The 22,756-nt window shown below is 36.7% G+C and overlaps 2 protein-coding genes across 2 annotated transcripts in view; one reads left to right on the forward strand and one right to left on the reverse strand.

The window, feature by feature from the left end:
* The window catches only part of LOC115222622 (THO complex subunit 5 homolog), a 42,652-nt gene extending 39,811 nt beyond the window's left edge, over positions 1-2,841 (reverse strand). Inside the window, exons 1-2 of the mRNA XM_029792926.2 lie at positions 2,712-2,841; positions 732-881 (exon numbers count right to left, since the gene is read on the reverse strand). Of these exons, the coding sequence (XP_029648786.1) occupies positions 732-881; positions 2,712-2,756 (195 nt within the window). The 5' untranslated portion in view covers positions 2,757-2,841. The remainder of the gene's footprint in view (positions 1-731; positions 882-2,711) is intronic.
* Positions 2,842-5,337: 2,496 nt separating this feature from the next.
* Positions 5,338-20,956, forward strand: LOC115222619 (LYR motif-containing protein 9). The gene is made up of 3 exons (XM_029792924.2): positions 5,338-5,627; positions 15,898-15,990; positions 20,800-20,956. The coding sequence occupies exons 1-3, from the start codon at positions 5,493-5,495 to the stop codon at positions 20,809-20,811; spliced, it is 240 nt and encodes a 79-aa protein (XP_029648784.1). The 5' UTR covers positions 5,338-5,492; the 3' UTR covers positions 20,812-20,956.
* The last annotated feature ends 1,800 nt before the right edge of the window (positions 20,957-22,756 follow it).

The following is a 22,756-nucleotide window of genomic DNA, read 5'->3' on the forward strand; positions in this document are numbered from 1 at the left end:
AAATCTAGCCTTTCATACCAACCCTAAAAATATCATTCTAAAAATTAAGTTACCTCAACAAAATCTCAAAGTTATGAGATAATGCATGATTTCAAAGAGGTAATAGTAAGTGACCGAGACTGTTGGTGATTTGCTGTGCTTGAGAAGACGTGTCAAGCTTAGTGAAATTGTAGTCACAGCCAGTGCTGGTGACATGTTAAAAGGGACCCATAGAAAGCATCCACTACATTCTGTGGAGTGGTTGGCATTAGGAAGGGCATGCAGCTGTAGAAACCAAGCCAAAACAGACTGGAGCCTGGTACAGCTCTCTGGCTTACTGGTCCCAGTCAAACCGCCAAATCCATGCCAGCGTGGAAAGAAGACACATGATGATGATGATGATGAATGTGAATAAATAAGCATTACTTTTGATAGAATAATTTGAACATTAAAGGGGTTAATGTGTCATTCACTTCCAGAGGAATGTGATAGAGATTTAAACTTTCTGTTACAGTTAAACATGTGCTTGTATGAATAAATGAAATATCTGACTTCAAGTGGAAACATTCTGATTATGGTCACACATCTGTGATGGGAAAATATGTAACATTTAGCTTTTATGTATAAGATACAGCTCTAATGTTTAGAATGAAAAGGTTTAAAAATGTGAATATTATACATGAATAAATCCGGCATTTGATATTTATATATAAGATGTTTGGCTAATGAAAATTCAGTAATTAAATACTTACCGCTTCTTTTGATTTACTAGTTTTCAACTCTTTTATAACTTGGATCAATTTCAGGATCTCTGAACAAGATCGTTTGTATAATGTTAGATCCTGGTGGGCATCTCGGTTGTCAACTTCTTCTTCTTCAGCATAGAACAGAGACATCTTCTCCTGCAAAGACATTTATTATTATCGTTATTCAAATGCTACCGAGGTTGACTTTGCTTTTTTGTTGTTTTTTGGATGACCACTGGGGTCGATGTCATTATTTTATTATTGTAGTTTATTTTTAACCTGATGAGTGGCTATATTCATATCGAAGTGATTTTATTACTACTATTAATTTTTTTACTATAATCATTTCTTAAATATAGCTACGAAACAAGTGTTGTTATTCTACCAAATATATACGTTTTTATTATTATTTTGCAATTTACTTAATCATCAGTATATTATTATTTTATTTTTAATATTTCTATTATATGCAATTTTCTAGACGGTGTAATTTTATTGTTCATTTTGAATTAATAAAAGGTGGTTTTTTTCTAATTTTTATATATATATTATATTTTGTGAAATTTGATTTAGTATTTCTAAATTGAATTTTTCCCTGTAAGTTAGGAATAATATTCCCTCAAATTTTATATATATATATATATATATATATATACTGTTGCTGTGTCTGGGGAGAGTCATTCTCTTTTGGTGCCTTATAATTTAACACACTCACCGGTGAAAATTTTAGAAAAATAAAAAAGAAATAAGTGGAAATTTTACTGGTGAGTGTGTTAAATTATAAAGCAGCAAAAGGGAATGACTCTCCCCAGACACAACAGAATAGGCTTCAACACACGAACTCACATGAAGAATCTTGCAAACCAAATACAAAAACGAAATATATATATACACACACAGAGGCGTGTGAATGACTATATTATGCAATGTGGGCACCACTAGCGAACAGTGGTCCCGGTGCGCGCACTCGCGCAAGCTAGTCGTAAGTAGTCGATCCTACAACGACTTGCGCGTATGCAAATGATAGATTTGCGCATGTTTGTATTTCAAGGCTGAATACATATCAAAGAAAATGGGTTTTTTAAATATTTTTCGAATAAACTAAATAAAACGCAAAGTAAATGATTTAAAAAAAAATTTTTTAACCCTACCCTAACCTTAGTTTGGATATTTTCGGTTTGAACGGCAGTTTTTTCTAGCGGTGTCATATGAAATTGTCACCCATAATTATGACCCTAGTATCGATCTATTGCATTTCAATCTGTTTTAGGGTTAGGATTAGGGGGGGGAAGGGTATTTTTTTTTCTTCACAAATGTAAATAAACCCAATCTGTTTCTTAAACGAGGGACATATTCATACGGCACAGAATGGTTTCACTTCAATAGACGTCATTGATTGGTTGAAATTGCAGAAATTGAAGAAAAACACAACAAATATGTTACAAAGTATAGAATTTTCTCAATAAAACAAAGAGAAAAAGATGTTTTATAAACACATTCTACCAGTATACAAAGTTTAAAAGTGTTTAGTTACGTGGAAATTATTTTAAAAAACTGCCGTTCAAACCGAAAAATATCCCTTAGTTTGTTTATAAAAAAATAATTTATTTACTTAGTTTAAAAAATTATTTACTTTGCGTTTTATTTACTTTGTTCGAAAAATATTTAATTCGTTGATCCTACAAATCGTTGTAGGATCGACTACTTACGACTAGCTAGCGCGGATGCGCGAGTGCGCGCACCGGGACCACTGTTAGCTAGTAGTACATGCAATGTGTTCGTTCCCTTTTAAAACGGTGCGGTGACATCTATATCGAGGGAGATTTGGTTACGATATCTACTAAGTCCAGACTATAAAGGCCTACATCCATCATAGTTCGGAACCAAGAAATATAGAGCGCGCACCGGGACCACTGTTCGCTAGTAGTACCGTTAAATTATTCGTGAATAGTTATTGATAATAATTGTAATAGCAATATAACTTACATTCTCTTCTAGCTTGTGTTTTTTAACATCCATTGATTTCTTCATGTTACCGGTTTCTATAGAGTAGTAAGGTACAGTAGAGGTAATAGATGGTAGCAGCAGCAGCAGCAGTCAGTTGTCTCCCTTACTAATAGTAAGGGAGACATCCCTTACTAATAGTAAGGGAGACAGTTAAAGTAGTGAGAATAGCAGACATAGAATGGCGGCAATAGTATCAGTAAACTTAACAACAATAGTGGTTGTAGAATTTAATTCAAGTTTAGTTCAGGTTTACATAAAAATTTGAAAGAATCAACTAGTAACTCTCGCCATTAGAAAGCCATGAAGGGAGACAATAACACATACATATACACTAAAGGTTATTAAATAATCTGTTGTGTCTAGGGATAGTCTTTTCCTCTTTGTGCCTTATAATTTTATTATATACTAGCAGTATCGCCCGGCGTTGCTCGGGTTTGTAAGGGAAATAACTATATAAGCATTTTTAGAGAGTTATAGCCAAAAAAAGCAAAAAAAATGCATTAAAAATGGGAAAAAAATGATAGTAAATTTTTTAAAAATCGTTGACACATCGTAGACATTTTTAGAGAGTTAGTTCCCTTATATAATAGCGAAAAAATGCATTAAAATGGAAAAAATGATGGTAATTTTTTTTTAAATCGTAGACTCATCGTAGACGCGCGCTAATACCCAGAAGGGCTCGATATGAATCACGACTATAAGATACCCGCTTTTGGTTAAACTGCACCGCAAAATGTGGGAGTAGTTAGGAATCTAAATCGTAGGAGACAGACACACAACTTCACTTTTATATATAAAGATAATATTATTAAATAAGGAATGTCAAATCCAACAGGGATTTTTTCGCTTCGACCGGCAGATTTTTAAATAATTTTTTTGTAACTAAACACTTTCAAACTTCGTATACTGGTAGAATGTGTTTATAAAACATCTTTTTCTCTTGGCTTTCTCGAGAAAATTCTGTAGTTTGTAAGCTATTTGTTCTTAAATTCTTGCATTTCGGCAATTTCAATCAATCAATGACGTCTATTGAGGTGAATTCAATTTCTGCCGTAGTGTGTCAGCAACATATATTTGCGGTGTCATATCAGTTTGTCGCTGTTATTTATGACATATTTCATATCAGTTATGTTCATATGAATAAAAGATAATCGTTATTAAACTTTTATTAATAAACACATATTCTAAGTTTACAATATATGCAGTTTTAATTTTCCTCTCTGTTGCACAGATACACACATTACATATATATTCGTTTAAGAAACAGATTGGGTTTATTTACATTTCTGAAGAAAAAAAGATACCCTTCCCCCTAACCTTAACCTTAACTTTTATATATAAAGATAATATTATTAAACTTAATGCAATAGATCGATACTAGGGTCATAATTATGGGTGGACACTAAAGGGGGAACGGTTTTGTTATCCAGCTCTGTTTACGAGTGACCCCTCAGTTTATGGCCACAAGGTATCTTTTTCGGACCTTTTCGGTTTGAACGGCAGTTTTTTTTAATAATTTCCACGTAACTAAACACTTTTACACTTCGTATACTGGTAGAATGCGTTTATAAAAATCTTTTTCTCTTGGCTTTATTGAGAAAATTCTATGGTTTGTAAGATATTTGTTGTTGTTTTTTCAATTTCTGCAATTTCAACCAATCATTGACGTCTATTGAGGTAAAAAAAAAAAAATTCTGTGCCGTATGAAAATGTCCCGCGTTTAAGAAACAGATTGGGTTTATTTACATTTGTGAGGAAAAAAAGATACTCTTCCCCCACCGCTAACCCTAAAACAGATTGAAATGCAATAGATCGATACTAGGGTCAAAATTATGGGTGACAATTTCATATGACACTGCTAGAAAAAACTGCCGTTCAAACCGAAAAGATCCAACAAAGTCAGATTTTTCCTACTGTCACTGACAGCTTACCATGACGGTGCTCTCTCTCTCTCTGCGTGCGCATCTATGTATGTATGCGTGTGTGCGCGCGTGCACACACGCATACACCAGTTTTTCTTTTCTAATCGAATTCCAATATAATCATAATCTACACCATCTGGAAAGTATTTGTCAAAAATATAAATTTTTCTGCGAGTTATGAGCAAATAAAACCAGGAGTTGAGGAAGGCACACTAGCGTAGGAGCAATCTCGTCGTATATGCGTGAAGGCGGCGAGCTGGTAGAAACGTTAACACGCCGGGCGAAATTCGTAGCCGTATTTCGTCTGTCGTTACGTTCCGAGTTCAAATTCCGCCGAGGTCGACTTTGCCTTTCATCCTTTCGGGGTCGATAAATTAAGTACCATTCACGCACTGGGGTCGATGTAGTCGACTTAATCCCTTTGTCTGTCCTTGTTTGTCCCCTCTATGTTTAGCCCCCTTGTGGGTACTAAAGAAATATATATATGCGTATATTTCATTATTTAAGGTTCGATCAACTAAAGTAGCAGTTAAGTTTAATATTCCTATAAAGCATTCTAAATATGAATGTGAAAAACAAGAAAGCGCTAAGGCTAAAACACCCTATTATCAACCAAACCCGAATTCGTGACCTTGGTCAATGTTAAAATATCAATATTTATATCGGAAGTAAACACCCGGAAGTTGATATATGTTGCTATATACGTTGGTGATCGGTAACGTTTGCCCACGTTGGGACAACAGACCATCTATAAGTCGAAAGATGTGACGACGACGACTCAGAGCGGTTAACTTTACGTTCTGTCTGATGCTTTAGTTAAGACTTTGATTAATTATTAATGAAGTTAGCCATGCTGTCAAGCAAAACACCTTTCCTCATCCAGAAACCGGCTCATTTATATCGGAGACTTCTAAGGGACATTAAGAAGCTTCCCAAAGAAAGTCAATCACATTATAAACATCATGTAAGACAGGTATGTGGTTGAGGTATGTTATGTTCTTTGAACACACATCTCTAATTAAATAATCAACTATAAACGATGTTTACAGTCGATTATTTACGTTCTGAGTTCAAATGTTGCCGAGGTCGACCCTCATCCTTTCAGGATCGATTATATAATTACCAATTGAGTATTGAGGTCAATGTAATCGATTTCCCAACATTTCAGACTTTGGGCCTATATGGTTTTGTGGGATTTCCATGAGCAACTCTAGAAAGTCTCCTTCTTTTGGGGAATTTTTCAGTTAGAATTTATATTCTCGCTTTTACTATTTGCACGCATCTGTTTATATAACTCCTTATTGTATTGTTCTCTTTTTTTATGACCCCTTAAGTGGTAGATAAAGAAAGCATTATTATTTATCATTAAGGTGGCGAGCTGGCAGAATCGTTAGCACGCCGTGCAAAAGGCTTAGCAGCATTTCGTTCGTTCTCAAGTTCTGAGTTCAAATTCCGCCGAAGTCGACCTTGTCTTTCATCCTTTCGGGGTCGATGAAATAAGTACAAGTGATGCACTTGGGTCGATGAAATCACTAGTCCCCGTCCCCTAAAGTTTCAGGCCTTGTGCCTATAGTAGAAAAAATGATTATTATTGATGGAATTCTGCCATACCATAAAAGCATACCATATAGCCCTTATCACTTTTTTTTAGTTTGGGGAATTTTTACAAAATTTTTGGAATTCATACGATTATGCAAAAACAAATATAAAAAATTTCCAATTCCCTTTTTATCCTCCCATAAATCTAAAATTTTCACTGTTTTTCGATTTTTTTAAAATATGGACGGTCAGAATATGCAATTTGTTTCTGATTATAATTTCAAAATAATTTTTGAAATCGAAATTCAAAATATATTTTTAAAAATTGTGCATATAGGCGTAGGAGTGGCTGTGTGGTAAGTAGCTTGCTTACCAATCAAATGGTTCCAGGTTCAGTACCACTGCGTGGCACATTGGGCAAGTGTCTTCTACTATAGCCTCGGGCCAACCAAAGCCTTGTGAGTGGATTTGGTAGAGGGAAACTGAAAGAAACCCGTCGTATATATGTATGTGTATGTATATGTTTGTGTGTCTGTGTTTGTCCCCCCAACATCGCTTGATAACCGATGTTGGTGTGTTTATGTCCCTGTGACTTAGCGGGTTCGGCAAAACAGACCGATAGAATAAGTACTAGGCTTACAAAGAATAAGTCCTGGGGTCGGTTTATTCGACTAAAAGTGGTGCTCCAGCATGGCCACAGCCAAATGACTGAAACAAGTAAAAGAATATACACAATCTATTATCTATTCTGAATTGAAGCACACTATATAATCAGTCATAAGTTATAGTTATTTCCAAAAAAGTCATGTATATGAGGTGGTATCAAAAGGTTCCTGGACAAGTTATGTTTAATAAAAAATAACTTACCTACCTAAGTTTTACCATCATCTCCTTTGAATTAGTCAACCTTGCCCAGCAATACACTGGTCCCAGCATTCCTGCCACTTTTGGATCCAGCCTGGAAGTCCTTTTCCATAAAGAAGCTAAGGACCTTCTGTGATTCGCTCTTGATCTCAACAATGGTGTTAAAACTGACCTTTGGGCTGAATTTTCATCTTGGGGAAGAGATGAAAGTCTGCAGGTGTTAATAGGAGAATAGGGTGGGTGTGGAAGCGATACCATGTTTTTGGTGAGAAAGTCACGAGTGAGGAGAGATTGGTGACAGGGTGCATTGTCGTTATGAAGAATTCATTGTGCATGCAACTATGTGCTGCCATCTGTTGGTACGCTACAGAACTAGTACGCTACCAACTCATTTTTGTGTTCAACACACTGGGCCTTAGAAAATTACTATTTATAAATCTCACAACGTGAGATATTCAGCAACAGTACTTTGTAGCAAAGATTGTTTGCCAACATAACATGTTTGAAAGAAAAAAAATTTTAATATAAGGACACATCATGTTGTATAGCCAGCTGGAGACGAAGTCTCTTGGGGCTAAATTACAGCAACATTTGTCCTAAACCAGATTATGTTGGCAAACAATCTTTACTATACACTAGGCCTTGTACGGTTATGCAAAAAAAAAGAAAAGATAGTTTTGATTAGAATTTTCTCACCCCATATCACCCTACAAATCCTTACAAATGATCAAATTGAGTGTTTTCTGAGAATGTGCACTTTTAAACGTTCCTCAAAATTACGTCTATTAGACGTAAAATGTCTGGCAAATTTCGTTGAACTACTGCTATTATGCTTAACCCTTTCATTACTGTATTTATTTTGAGATACTCTGTTTTTCTTTCAATTACTTTAAATATAACCAAGAATTTAGTAAAATAACTTAGTGATCATTCAGCTAATGTTAGGAACATAAATTGTATCTAAGGTTTGGTGGAAGATTTTAGTTCCAAACTTATGAAAATTAGTCATTTGTACTTAGAGCCAGAGCCGGTTTCAGCGGGGTTGGTAATGAAAGGGTTAATGTCATGCCTACACCCGTTGAACCTTTTATCTAATTGTTCTGTTGTGCAACCAACATAAATCAAGTTGCATTTGGTGCTTTTTGCTGCGTACACCAAATTTGAATCTTTATATGTCCCACCTTCTATATAAATCTTAACATTTCTGTTGTGGTTAGTTACTGTACAATGAACAGGTCTTACTTCCCTTGCTGCAGTTTTTATAGGTGCAGCATACAGAAACTCCAATGGCAATTTTCTTCGGCTTAGAGGTAGTGGTTAATAGTTTTATTATATTTTTATTGTATCTAAAGTCTACAATAAGCAGATAAGGGAATATTTATATTATTTACATTTGATGGATATTTGTCCTCATCTTGTTTGTTGTTAACACAACATTTTGGCTGATATACCCTCCAGCCTTCATCAGGTGTCTTGGGGGAAATTTCGAACCTGGGTTCTCATTCCTAAGGTATTTTTCGATGTTGTTGTTGTTGTTATTATTATTATTATCATTATTATTATTATTATTCAGGTCACTGCCTGGAATCGAACTTGAAATCTTGGGGTTAGTAGCCCGTGCTCTTAACCACTACGTCAAATGCCTGTCACTACCTGGAATTGAACTCGGAATCTTGGGGTTAGTAGCCCGCACTCTTAACTACTATGCCATATGCCCACAGGCATATGGTGTAGTGGTTAAGAGCGCAGGCTACTAAACCCTAGATTCCGAGTTCAATTCCATGCAGTGACATGAATAATAATAACATCGAAAAATACCTTAGGAGTGAGAACCCAGGTTCGAAATTTCTCCAAGACACCTGATGAAGGCTGGAGGGTATATCAACCGAAATGTGTTAACGACAAACAAGATGAGGACAAATATAGAACTGTATTAAGGGAATATTTGTTTGAAACAAAGATATTTTTCTGAAAGATGCTGGTAATTCTCATGCAACACTTTTGAAATGCCAGTGAAAATTTATTACCACTTAATCACTAAAGGAATTTGATCACAAATTTTATTTTGGCTACTAAAATTGTGTGAAGCTTTGACTTTCCTTTCTGATTTTAGCTACGTTGTTTGTGATTTCTTTTAATCATGATTCACTGTAACCTTGTTTGTCATAATGGCATACAAAAGCATTTGCATGTTTCCAATAATTGCCTGTCTTTTAAATCCATTTTATTTTGAAAAATTGGGATTTCGAATTGTATGATGTGGATGATAAGAATGGTGGTGGAGATAAATGTTAGGTGATGTGGTCTTTCAAGATAACTCTGTCACTTTTCTGTCCTCTGAAAACTTAACTTTTGTGTCCAAAAAACACAACACTAGATTTTGGAAAACTAGATGTGAATTTTATATTGGACTTAAAGCCACAGCTTTCTTGTGTAACAGTTACTGAACTGCAAGAAGTAAACTAAACTGTCCTGTGACGCTCCCCAGGCAAAAAGGACACCATCTATGAATAGTAACCAGAGTATTGGTTCATGACTGTGCAGAGATTTGAATGTTTCCATTAACTGTACAGTTCTATATTTAAGAGATAAGGAATTATGCACATTATTTGCAATTGACGGATATTTATCCTTATCTTGTTTGTTGTTAACACAACGTTTCGGTTGATATACCCTCCAGCCTTCATCAGGTGTCTTAGGGTAATTTTGAAACTGGGTTCTCATTCCTAAAGTATTTTTCGATGTTATTATTATTATTCAGGTCACTGCCTGGAATCGAACTCGGAATCTTGGGATTAGTAGTCTGCACTCTTAACCACTATAAAATTTCCCCAAGACACCTGAAGAAGGCTGGAGGGTATATCAGCCGAAACGTGTTAACAACAAACAAGATGAGGAGAAATATCCGTCAAATGTAAATAATGTACATTAACTGTGTCTGGAATTTTGTCCTGAAGATATTAGTGAAATTAACTGCCATGGAGGCATCTATGGTGCAACCCCTTGTCTGGTGGTAAAATTTGTGTTACTTTATAACGCAAACTTCTATAATTTACGGAAGAAATTAGATGGAATACTTTTGTTTGACCATTTTTCAATAGCTTTCATGCTTGCTTCCACCCACACCCACTCATCAAGGTCAATGTCGGGGTATTGTGAAGAAACATCCATGATTATATTTTGGACACAAAATCAAAAGTATTCTGAACATAACAACTTGATCTTTTTGCTACAGGGAGTTGAAAGCCATTTAGTCATTCCAAAGTTTTGGCTGTGCAGCATTCATACCTGCTGCAAATTGGAAGAAATTTTTCAAACTTCTTGTGCATTTTTGGGAGACTATAAAGTATGCATTCTTTGTTCTGAGCACAAAATCCTAGATTCAGTCTCATTTATGAAATTGTTTCCCTCCTTTTCCGAAATTATTTTGCCAAGCTCCTCTCTGAAATTGGGGTTTGGATTGACAAATAATTCTTCATATGAAGTTCTTTACTCACTTTGTCCATAGTTATATCAATGGGCATAGTTATGATTGATGTCAGGCACAATAGCAGTAGTTCAACAGAACTTGAACATTTCAAATCTAATGACTGTAATTTTGAGGAACCTCTGAAAGCGCACGTTTTCTGACTCTGCTGCAATTTCAGTCCTCAAAATACATGAGGACAAATATATTTGTGAATTGTTAATGTCCTGCCTTGCCTTAGAGGAACGAATAAAATAACAGGAAAATTTCATCACATTTACACAAAACTGTTTGACTAAGTGTTCTCTTTCCTGTTTTCTTTTTCCTTGTTACCAGTTCTTAAAAAACGAAAATTGGTGATGTCATTTTGTCTAAAAAGGAACACAAGATATTTCTCGTTCATATTTTGAATTTCTATATTGTTGCTTTTTTTTTTTTTTTGCATCTTACATTTTGAATCCGAGGAAGACAAGCTATCGAAATATTGTTCAATTCTTTCAATTCAATAGACAAAGTCGACCGTCATCACCATCATTTAATCCTTTAGCATTTAAACCGGCCATATCCGGCCAGAAGTATTCTACCTGTTTTATGTCCAAACTTGCCAGATCTGGTCTCTCACACCAATCCTACAATATCGTTTTAAAAATTAACAGCCACCTCATCAAAATCTCATAGCACCAAGATAATGCCTGATTAGTTCAAGGCAATGTGGATAAAAAAGGATTAATTTTGGCAGAATAATGCGAACTCTAAAGGGTTAAATGTCTGTTTTCCATTCTGGCATGGTTCGGAAAAATTGAAGGAACTGGCAAGGCCAAGATGTACATCAGGTTCTGTAGAATGTTTTGGCTTGGTTTCTACAGCTGGATGCCTTTCCTAATGCCAACCACTTTACAGAATATACATTGGTATTTTTTACGTGGCACTATCAGCAGTGCTGGTGATCAGTAGATCAACACGAAGAGGACTGGAGAGGACCCTCCAGCAGTATCGTAAGATTCTGACACAACATGGGAAGGGACAGTTACTGGTGATAAACTCAGTCTGATTAGCGAAGGAAACGAGTGCCAGGGATCACCTCTGTCAGTGGGAGAGGCCATCGAGCCTCATTGGACAGCTACTGCCCGCCTCAAGCTGGGCAGCCCCAGCCAATAAGGTGCTGTCCCGCCATGGCTTACTTGCTCCACTAGGTGCATGGAGATTAGAGAACCATCTCGAAAAGTTAGCCAAAGATTGGTCTGCACAGCCACACCAGGAAGTGCAGATAAACCCACCACCTTTTCTGAGCTACACCATTGTCTCTCGAGACGGACGGATGCTGACGAGGGGTGGGGGGCAACGAGATCAGTACAATTATGCACGCTCTTTGAATTGTTTATTTACTTTCATGAAGAGTTACGTCAATCTTCATAAATTATTTTTATTATTGAGGATGGTTGCTGGTGTAATAGATCGTTTGTAAGATATTCAACTTTTGGCAGTTGTTCAATGTGGATGTCTACTTTGATTTTTTCCGACTGCAACTAGTACCATTTCAATTAGAAATAATGACTCGGGAACTCTAAAGAGTGTATAGTGTATGCACAAAATGTATTCTGTTTTCACCATCATCGCTTAACATCCGCTTTCCATGCTGGCATGGGGTTGGATGGTTTGACTGAGGACTGGCAAGCCAGTAGGCTGCACCAGGCTTCAATCTGATCAAGCAAGGTTTCTACAACTGGATGCCCTTCCTAGCACCAACCACTCCCGAAAATGTAGTGGGTACTCTTTATGTATCACCTGAGCATAAACCAAATACAGCTGTTTTTTTTATTTCTTTTTATACCTTGTCTTTATGTTTTTTTCTTACTTTTTGCACAATGCTAATAACCTGGTGTTAGAACTCAATGTACATAAGCTTCAGAATAAGGTGTTAGGTGAATTCACAGTATAATATGAAGTTAAAGAAATTGATAGAGGAATAGGAGTTACACAATCAAATTCATTAGCTTACAGCTGTTTCTTCTTTAAGATGGCCTTCACTGAGGGCTTGTGTATCACTTTATACTATTCTTAAAAGTTCTGAAATGAAGTGCATGTTTATTTAGGAAAACATTTAACTCTTTAGTGTTCAGATTAATCTGTTAAATGTAATACTTTTTTCACTAAAATTATTTTCAATTAATCATACATTATCTAACAGCTTTGAAGTTTCAATGGTGTGATAGTTTATTCTTAGAATGTCAATGTAGGTTAGGTGTGAGGGGCTGGATATGGCCAGTTTGAATGTAAAACATGTAGGATATTTGGGCCGGATATGGCCGGCTTAAACACCAAAGGGTTAAATATAGGAAAAAAATATTACCAATGAAAAGCTAAAAATACATAAGAAATGGAGTATAGACTTTGAATGACAAACTGCTCATAGAGACTCTTACCTGAGTCCCTATGAACTGTCTGTCTCAGGTAGTTCACCATCTTTTCAGCAACAGCGTTGATAGGTTGGCTAAACCTGTTGGAGGTTACTGGTGAGTTTTACTCTCAGAGTTAAATTCTTTAAGAGCGTCTCACCCTACACATACGAAGACTTGATTTGTGTGTGTGTGTGAGGTGTGTAATATACCTGACCTGTAGGTGTCTTTAGTAGAATTCACTCTATTGCAAGCATTCAGGCCAGATTTCTGGTCATTCTATTGACTAAGCATTAATTCCCCCCCCCCCCCCCAAAAAAAAAAAGCTGGAAGTAAACAACAGCTATTAACCAAGATTCTTCAAAGAAGAAAAATTAAAGTTGTCAAAATCTCAAGGAAATTCAACCATTGAGTCATCAAATTTCAGTGGTTAGAACAGTGATATCCAGCTACAATGGGTTATATATCTTCAGAACTTGGTTCTTAATTGCTGATGCTTTTTAAGAAGTGGAGTTTTGGTCATCTTTGAAAATTAAATTTCAGGTTATCTTTTTTTTTTTGTTTTCTTTCCTTCCCTCTAAATCTCAGTTTGTCTTGATCCATTAAGCATATTCTCGTCTGTGGAAAGTTCATTTATTCCTCCTCCACTGTATCTAATTTAAAAAAAAAAGTAATATGAAAGAGAACAACTATTTTATGTTCTTTCTCATTTGCATTTTAAAATCGTATCAACATTGTCAGGAGTGGCTGTGTGGTAAGTAGCTTCCTTACCAACCACATGGTTCCAGGTTCAATCCCAGTATGGCATCTTGTGCAAGTGTCTTCTACTATAGCCTCGGGCCAACCAAAGCCTTGTGAGTGTATTTGGTAGACAGAAACTGAAAAAAGCCTGTCATATATATATATATATATATATATATATATATGTGTGTGTGTGTGTGTGTGTCCCAGCATTGCTTGACAACCAATCCTGGTGTGTTTATGTCCCCAGTAACTTAGCGGTTCGGCAAAAGAGACCGATAAAATAAGTACTGGGCTTACAAAGAATAAGTCCTGAGGTCGATTTGCTCGACTAGAGGTGGTGCTCCAGCGTGGCCACTGTCAAAATGACTGAAACAAGTAAAAGAATAAAAGAATTGTTATTTTTGGTTTTATTTAATTAACCACTGGATGGGCAGGGATTGGACATATGGGCGACAAGAGATTGTGTGTGTCGGGCATATGTTAGTGGAGGTGGCATGGGGTTATACTTCTCTGAGAAGGGATACCACTGTATTTGTGGCAGTAAAATACAGATATGAAACAGAGTTGAGCACTGGGGTTGATGTAGTCATCTTCCCCTTCACCTTAAAATTACTGAACTTGTGTCAAAATTAGAAGGAATTATTCACATGACATTAGTTGTGCTGTGGTGTATTCAGGAGTATTACTCCAAAGACATCTCTATAAAACCATGTGTAAGCATTAGGTTTGGAAAATACTGTCAAATTTTTTAAAAACAATTTTGCAAATTCGATTTAAGATGTTACCTTCGTAGTGTTTTAGACGAAGTTTTACATGCTTAATAATTGACGTGTACTCTTTAATTAGCTTTTATTGATTTCTTTCAGAATATAATTTTGAAGTGTAGAAATCCTTAATTTCAAAAAATGAAAAAACAAGAAATGTGTTTACTTTTATTGCATGAATTCAAGCTTGGACATAATGCTTCCCAAACAGCTGCCAATATCAACAGAGTATGAGGTGAAAGGTCACAACAGTGGTTTGAGAGATTCCATAGTGAGGATGAGAGCCTTGAAGAACAAGAAGGTAGAGGACGTCCATCCACCCTTGGTGATCAGCATTTGAAAACAATAGGGGAACAAAACCCACAACAAAGTGTCAGAGAAATGTCTTCTATTCTTGGTGACTGTAAGCAACTGGAAGGAATGAATGTTCACTCAAGCAAAATGAAACCTGCACTTGTTAATTGATGTGGTCCAATTCTGCTCCACGACAACACTTGACTGCACATTTCCAGGATGACATTGCAGAAGCTCACAAACTTGGAATACAAGACCTTACCACATCTTTCATATTCTCCTGATCTTTCATCCACCAACCACTACTTTTTCAAGTATCTAGGCACTTATTTAAGGCAACAATCCTTCCGTTCCAAAACCAAGGCTGAAACTGAATTCAAGGATTTCTTGGCATTATAATCTTTGAATTTTTATTGAAGAGACATAAATGAACTTGTTAATTGATGGAAGAAATGCATAGCTGCTCAGGGATCATATTTTCAGTAATTATTTTCAGTTTTTCAAGAATAGAGGCTTATTTTTAAAATCGGTCATTATTTTCTGAACAACCTAATAACTGGCTGACCTCTTTGGAATATAAACACATAATATATATGAAGTATGACTAATATTATGAGCAGTAAGCAAATGATGGAAAGCTTCTGTAACTCATTTGTATTTGAATAATTTCATTATTGTTTTTTTCTTTTAATGTTCACTTTTCCATGCTTGCTTGAGGCAGATTTTCTATGGCTTGATGCTTTTCCTGTTGCAAAACCACTTGTTTCCAGGCAAGGTAATATTTCCCCATGACTGGACAAGGTTTCATAAAAGATTGGAAACAAATGACACTGCTTGTATGACAGTGACACTCATATCTATCATGTGATGTCAAGATGAGGACACTCACACACAAGATGTTTTTTTTCAGTTCCCATCTACCAAATCTTCTTACAAGGATTTGGTCAGCCTGGGGCGATAGTAGAAGACTCTTGCACAAGGTGCCATGCAGTGGGACTGAACTTGAAACCACATGGTTGCGAAGCAAACACCATAACCATATGGACATATCTTGTTTAGTTTAATGTGCAGAAACTATAAAGGAAAAATTGTTGATGTAATGTTAAATTTTTTTTTCTCACATAGGTGATTTGAAAATATTAGCATGTCCATTCTGATTCTTTTCCATCTATGCAGGGATTTAACAGCCATGCAGATGAAACTGATCCTAGCCGAATAAGTCAAATAATGTCCAGAGCACTTGATGATATGGACTGGCTTATTAAAAAGGTATTTATGTTATAATTGTAAATTTAGATATTGCAACATTACTATCATCAAGAAGTATATTTGCCTCTTAAAAGTGACTAACCCTTAAGGGTTGATGCTACTGTAGCTTGTAGCACCAGGAAGACATCTCCAGCAGCTGGCTATTGACACACTTTCTGTGCCCTATCAGTATTTGCAGAAACCAGCTGGAGGAGATGTCTTCCTGGGGCTACAAGCTACAGTAGCATCCACCCTTAAGGGCTAGCCATATTTAAGTGGCAAATGTACTTCACGATTTTGTGCAGCTACTGTTTATACCTGGCTCAGAGATTTATTATTGTTTACTATTATCATTATTGTTTTTCCGTTTATTTGTTAAACCAGTCTATAGTACTGATGTTGTATGGTAGGTAGACCTATGCAACTGATGTCTTCATCTCACATTTAAAGCTCACTCATTTAATTGTTTCTGAAGTCTAACAAGGTTAATCTCTTCTGCATCATTCACAATACATCCCGGTACCATTATATAAATGCATTTCTTTGTTGTTTTCTCAACTCTGTTGTGGTAAATCTTTCTGTTCATTTGCTTTCAATGTGTGTGTGTGTAGGTGTTTTGTCTCCTTGGTGACAGTTGCAAACAAGGGACACCATTATGTGAACATTGTCATTCACTTTCAGTATCCTGTGAAAACATACACAACCATAGAAAAATATCTTGCTTGAAAATAGGTGAGAGCTGATATCAGAAAGAGCATCTGGCCATAGAAAACCTGTTTCAATGAATTCTGCTCTATGCAAGCATAAAAAAAAATTAACATTAAAACAATATATACTTGTTTGTGTGGGTTGGGGTATAAGCTAACATACTCATGTGGTAGGCCAAGAAAAAAAAATTCAACTTAACCCTTTTGTTACCAACCCAGCTGAAACCGACACTGGCTCTGAAGTACAAATGTTTTGTTTTCATAAGTTTTGCATTAAAATCTTCCACAGGAGTGGCTGTGTGGTAAGTAGCTTGCTAACCAACCACATGGTTGCGGGTTCAGTCCCACTGCGTGGCATCTTGGGCAAGTGTCTTCTGCTACAGCCCCGGGCCGACCAATGCCTTGTGAGTGGATTTGGTAGACGGAAACTGAAAGAAGCCTGTCGTATATATGTATATATATATATATGTGTGTTTGTGTGTCTGTGTTTGTCCCCCTAGCATTGCTTGACAACCGATGCTGGTGTGTCTACGTCCCCGCCACTTAGCGGTTCAGCAAAAGAAACCGATAGAATAAGTACTGGGCTTACAAAGAATAAGTTCCGGGGTCGATTTGATCGACTAAAGGCAGTGCTCCAGCATGGCCGCAGTCAAATGACTGAAACAAGTAAAAGAGTAAAGAGTAAACCTTTGTCGCAATTTATGTTCTTAACACTAGCTGAATGATAACTAAGTTATTTTACTAAATTCTTCGTTATATTAGGTTGTCCCAAAAGTTCGTAAATCTGGAATATAAAGATGAAAGTAACTATAACAATATAAACCCAAACAAACAATTAAAAATTGCATAAAAATTCAAATTTTCGCAAGTGTTTATGAACTTTTGGGACAACCTTGTATTTAAAATAATTTAAAGAAACACACAGCATCTCAAAATAAATACAGTAACGAGAGGGTTAATGGAAGTTACACATAAAGAAAAAAAGTTGTTTTGGCATTAATGTCAATTTTGGGGGAAGAAAGATGAAAGAGAAACCCTGAGAGCCAAACTCATTAAATATAAACTATATGGCAGCTAATGAAGAATGAGTGTCTGATGTTTGATAAACACACTGATAACTGTGGGTGTGTTTCTGTTTTAATTATAACTCCTTAGTGAAACATTCTTGCATGTATCTGTAGCAGTCAGTTGACAGAGATTGGAAAGATTGCTTTGCAGTAATTATTCCTGCTATTTGCTGTTTGAATTCAAACACAGCCAAGGCCAAATTTGCCTTTTAGGTGAAGGTGTGGGTGTGTAGGTAAGAAACTTGCTTCCCAACTATGTGCTCTTGGATTCAGTATGTAATGTGTGGCACCTTGGACAAATGTCTTCTACTATAGCACCAGGCCAACAAAAACCTTATGAGTTAATTTGGTAGATGGAAATTGAAAGAAGCCCATCATATGTGTACATCATCATCATTATTATCTTTTAATGTCCATTCTCCAAGCTGGTATGCATTGGATGGCTTGATTGGAGCTGGTATGCCAGACGACTGCACAAGGCCCCAGTTGTCTATACACATATATGTCTGTATATGTATCTATGTGTTGTGTTTGTCTTCCACCCTTGGTTTGTTTACGTTCCTGTAACTTGGAGGTTTGGCAAAAGGTCCTCAGAGAATAAGTACCAGGCTTACAAGAGTTGATTTGTTTAACCAAATCCTTCAAGGCAGTGCCCCAGCATGGCTATGGTCCAATGACTGAAATGAATAAAAGAGAAAAGATACTTACCAGATGTCAGAATGATTGAGATTCATCATTTAAAGTCTGCCTTCCATACTGGCATAGATTGGACGATTTGATGGAAGCTGGTCTGACCAAAGACTGCACCTGGCTTCACTGTCTGTCTTAGTATGGTTTTTATGGCTGTTTGCCCTTCCTAATACCGGATGAGTGCTTTTTATGTGGGGTTAGTTTTGGCATGGTTTTTACAGCTAGAACATCAGACTAAATGATTTGTGGTATTTCTTCCAGCTGTTTACATTTTCACTTTAAATCCTGCTGAGGTTGGTCAAATTTAATCGATCCCCATTTCAGTGAGGTTGATAAAATACAGTACCAATCAAGTGGGGTGTTGATCTGATCAACAAAGACCCACCTCTCAAAACGTCTAGCCTTGTGCCTAAATCAGAAACCACCATTATCATCAAATTCCAACCACTTTATAGTGTGGACTGGGTGCTTTTTTACATGGCACCAGCACTGGCAGGGTCATCAAGTAACTTGCAAGACAAGGAATCTTTGAGAAGTGATCTTGTTAGATGATGAAAGATTAGAGTGTGACAGAGAGGCAGAAACAGGTATCTTGCTACAAAGGAGGTACAAGGTTACCTGGCCAGAGAGAGAGAGAGAGAGAGAGAAGTTACAAGAAAGAAGACAGAAACAGGTGTACTGATGTAAAGAAAATACTTGGCTACCTACAGAGGGAAAATCAAGTGGAGAGAGAATGAGGGCAGAAACAGGTGTGCTGCTGTAGAGGAGATACATGGTTACTCAGTCCTTTTGTTGCAAACAGAAGTGGTAGCTCTCTGAACTTCCTCCATCCTATTCTAGAAATAATACTCTCAGAGTATCCATCACCATTACTAATTTGGTCACCTAAATAGCAAAATCTAACTACTACTTTAAGAGAGCCTCCTGAGCATTTGGAAGAGTCTAAGACTTAGTGCTTCTTGAAAGCAACCTTATCTGATGCAGTGGAATCACAGGTAAATTGTGTGTCCAGGCTTACACTGGATGCAGTGAATGGAATTACTTCCCACTCTTTTCCTACATATTGAGCAGGGTCATTTACCGGACATAAAGAAAGTCTTATCTGCTTTCTTGCTAACAACACCTTTAGTCTTTGCTCGCTTAACTTTAAGGCCCTTTGATTCCAGTTTTTGCTTGCATACCTAGAACTTCTCCAGTTCTGCAATAAGTGTGAAGTCATCAGCATATAGCAGTTCCCATGGGCATCCAGTTTTGAATTACTCTGTTATAACCTGGAAGATTATGGTGAATAAGAGTAGACTAAGAACTGATCCCTAGTGAACCCCAACTTGCATGCGAAATTCATCACTGTGTTCAAGGCTGACTCTCACATTATTGACAGCAGTGCTGTACATGGCTTGTATGGCTCTAATGAACCACTGATTACTATTATTATTATTGTTATGGGTAGTGGATTAGCTGAATTGCTAGAACATCAGACTAAATGATTTGTGGTATTTCTTCCAGCTGTTTACATTTTCACTTTGAATCCTGCTCATGTTGGTCAAATTTTATCAATCCCCATTTCAGTGAGGTTGATAAAATACAGTACCAATCAAGTGGGGTGTTGATCTAATCAACTAAGACCCACCTCTCAAAACGTCTAGCCCTGTGCCTAAATCAGAAACCACCATTATCATCATTATTATTAAGGTGGTGCCGTGGCAGAATCGTTAGCACACCAGGAAAAATGCTTAGCAGCATTTTGTCTGTCTTTATGTTCTGAGTTCAAATTCTGCCAAGGTCGACTTGCCTGTCATCTTCTTGGGGGTTGATAAATTAAGTACCAACGAAACATTGGGGTTGATGTAATTGACTTACTCTCCTAAAATTTCAGGCCTATAGTAGAAAGCATTAAGATCATTTATAAGTTGATGAGCTGGCAGAATCATTAGCATGCCAAGCAAAAATGCTTAACGACATTTTGTCTGTCCTTATACTCCGAGTTGTAATTTTGTCAAGATTGACTTTGCTCCTTAGCCTTTTAGGGGTCAAAATTTGTACCAGTTGAACTGTAATCAACTTACCTCCTTCCCGCAAAATTGCTGGCCTTGTGCTAAAATTTGAAGTCATTAAGGTGGCAAGTTGGCAGAATCATTAGCATGCCAGGCAAAATGCTTAGCATTTTGTTTGTCTTTATGTTCTGAGTTCAAATTCTGCTGAGGTTGACTTTGCCTTTCAACTTTTTGGGGTTGATGAAATAAGCACCATTTGACTACTGGGGTTGATTTAATCGACTAACCCCTCCCTCAAAAATTTCAGGCCTTGTGCCTATAATAGGATTATTACTATTGTCATCATCGTTAATATAATTTTTATCGTTACAGTACAGCAAATAACATGAACACTGAGAGACACTGAAATGAAGCTTATTAAATGTTTAAACCCAAGATCATCTCTGATCAAGAAAACCTTTTCACGAACATTTATAAGAAATGGTGTTATAAATATTGTAAATTTAATTTATTAACATTAAAAAAGAAATCAGATGAAATAAAAATTCTTTAATCAAAATTTGCATCTTTCACTCAGTTAAATTTTTTTTTTTAACTAGTGAGCAAGTATTTATGCTTATCATCATTATCATTGGCAGCAGTGTTTTACATTTGTTTTCTATAATGGCTTTGTATTGGATGGATCTGTTCCCATACAAAGTCATGTGATCTGTTATCTAATAAAATCCAACAACAATGAAAACAACTAATCTGTGATGTGCATTTCTTTTTGTTTTCACTCATATAAGAAGGTAAGATATATAATTAATATATATTAGTTTATTAGTTTGATGCTCTTATAAAGAACATATCATCATCATCATCGTTTAACGTCCGTTTTCCATGCTAGCACGGGTTGGATGGCTTGACTGGTGTCTGGGAAGCCAGGAGGCTGCACCAGGCTCCAGTCTGAATCTGGCAGTGTTTCTACAGCTGGATGCCCTGCCTAACACCAACCACTCCATGAGTGTAGTGGGTGCTTTTTACATGCCAGGGGAGGCTGGCAGCGGTCACGATTGGTTGGTGCTTTTTACGTACCACCGGCACAGAAGCCAGTCAAGGTGGCGCTGGCATCGGCCACATTTGAATGGTGCTTTTTACGTGCCACCGGCACAGGTATCACAACTACAATTTCCATTTTATATTTATTTTGATGTACTTGACTCAATAGGTCTCCTCAAGCACAGGGTCTCTGGGTTGACTGGAAAGTTTGTGCTGATTTATAGTAGCTTACCTTTCGACTTATTTTAGAACATGGTTGATTCCATAAAATAGGATTTGACTACACCTCCATTTAGGGCACAGTTTAAGCTATCTTTTCATGGAAGAAGGTTTATGTTCCTATAACCTGTGTTAATTCTGTAACCCTTTAAAATGGAAGATAAGAAAGTTCATTTTCGGCACTTGATGCTTTTCTTTTTCTGTAAAGGGAAAATTGCCTCACAAGCAACCAAAGAAATATGCGCAGTTTATGGTGATGTTTCTTTATCCGAAAGAACTGTACGGAAGTGGTTCGCAAAGTTCCGAGCTGGAGATTGTAGCCTTATTGATAAAGAGCAATCAGGCAGACCATCCACTACAGATGATGACCAAATCAAGTCATTAATTGAGAATAACCTACATTGCACAACTCGAGAATTGGCAAAATCAACTTATCAAAATCCGTCGTTCATGAGCACCTGGTAAAGCTTGTGTACACAAATCCCTACGATGTTTGGGTTCCACATGAGTTGAGTGAGAAGAACCTTTTCAATCACATTTCTATCTGTGATTCGCTTTATAAACAGAATGAAAACGTGCCTTTTTTAAAGCAAATTGTGACAGGTGATGAGAAATGGATTATCTATGGAAATATTCAGAGAAAGCGATCCTGGAGTAAGCGACATGAGCCACCCCAAAAGCAGGTCTTCACCCTAGAAATGTCTTGCTTTGTGTCTGGTGGGATTGGAAAGGAATTCTCAAACAATTCTGAAAAATACTGCATACAACTGGATGAGCTAAAAGCAGCAATTCAAGAGAAACGTCCAGAATTGGCCAATGGGAAGGGTGTTGTTTTCCAACATGATAATGCAAGATCGCATGTTTCTTTGGGAACCAGACAAAAATTGCTGCAGCTCAGCTGGTGTGTTACATCACCCTCCATATTCACCAGATATTGCTCCTTTGGATTTCCACTTATTCAGGTCTCTGCAGAATAGTATTCAGGTCTCTGCAGAATGGTAAAAATTTCAATTTCTTGGATGAGGTAAAAAGACACCTTGATGAAAACTTTGCCATTAAACCACCTTAA

The sequence above is a fragment of the Octopus sinensis genome, linkage group LG20 (genome assembly GCF_006345805.1).
Source record: "Octopus sinensis linkage group LG20, ASM634580v1, whole genome shotgun sequence".
NCBI lineage: Eukaryota > Metazoa > Mollusca > Cephalopoda > Octopoda > Octopodidae > Octopus > Octopus sinensis.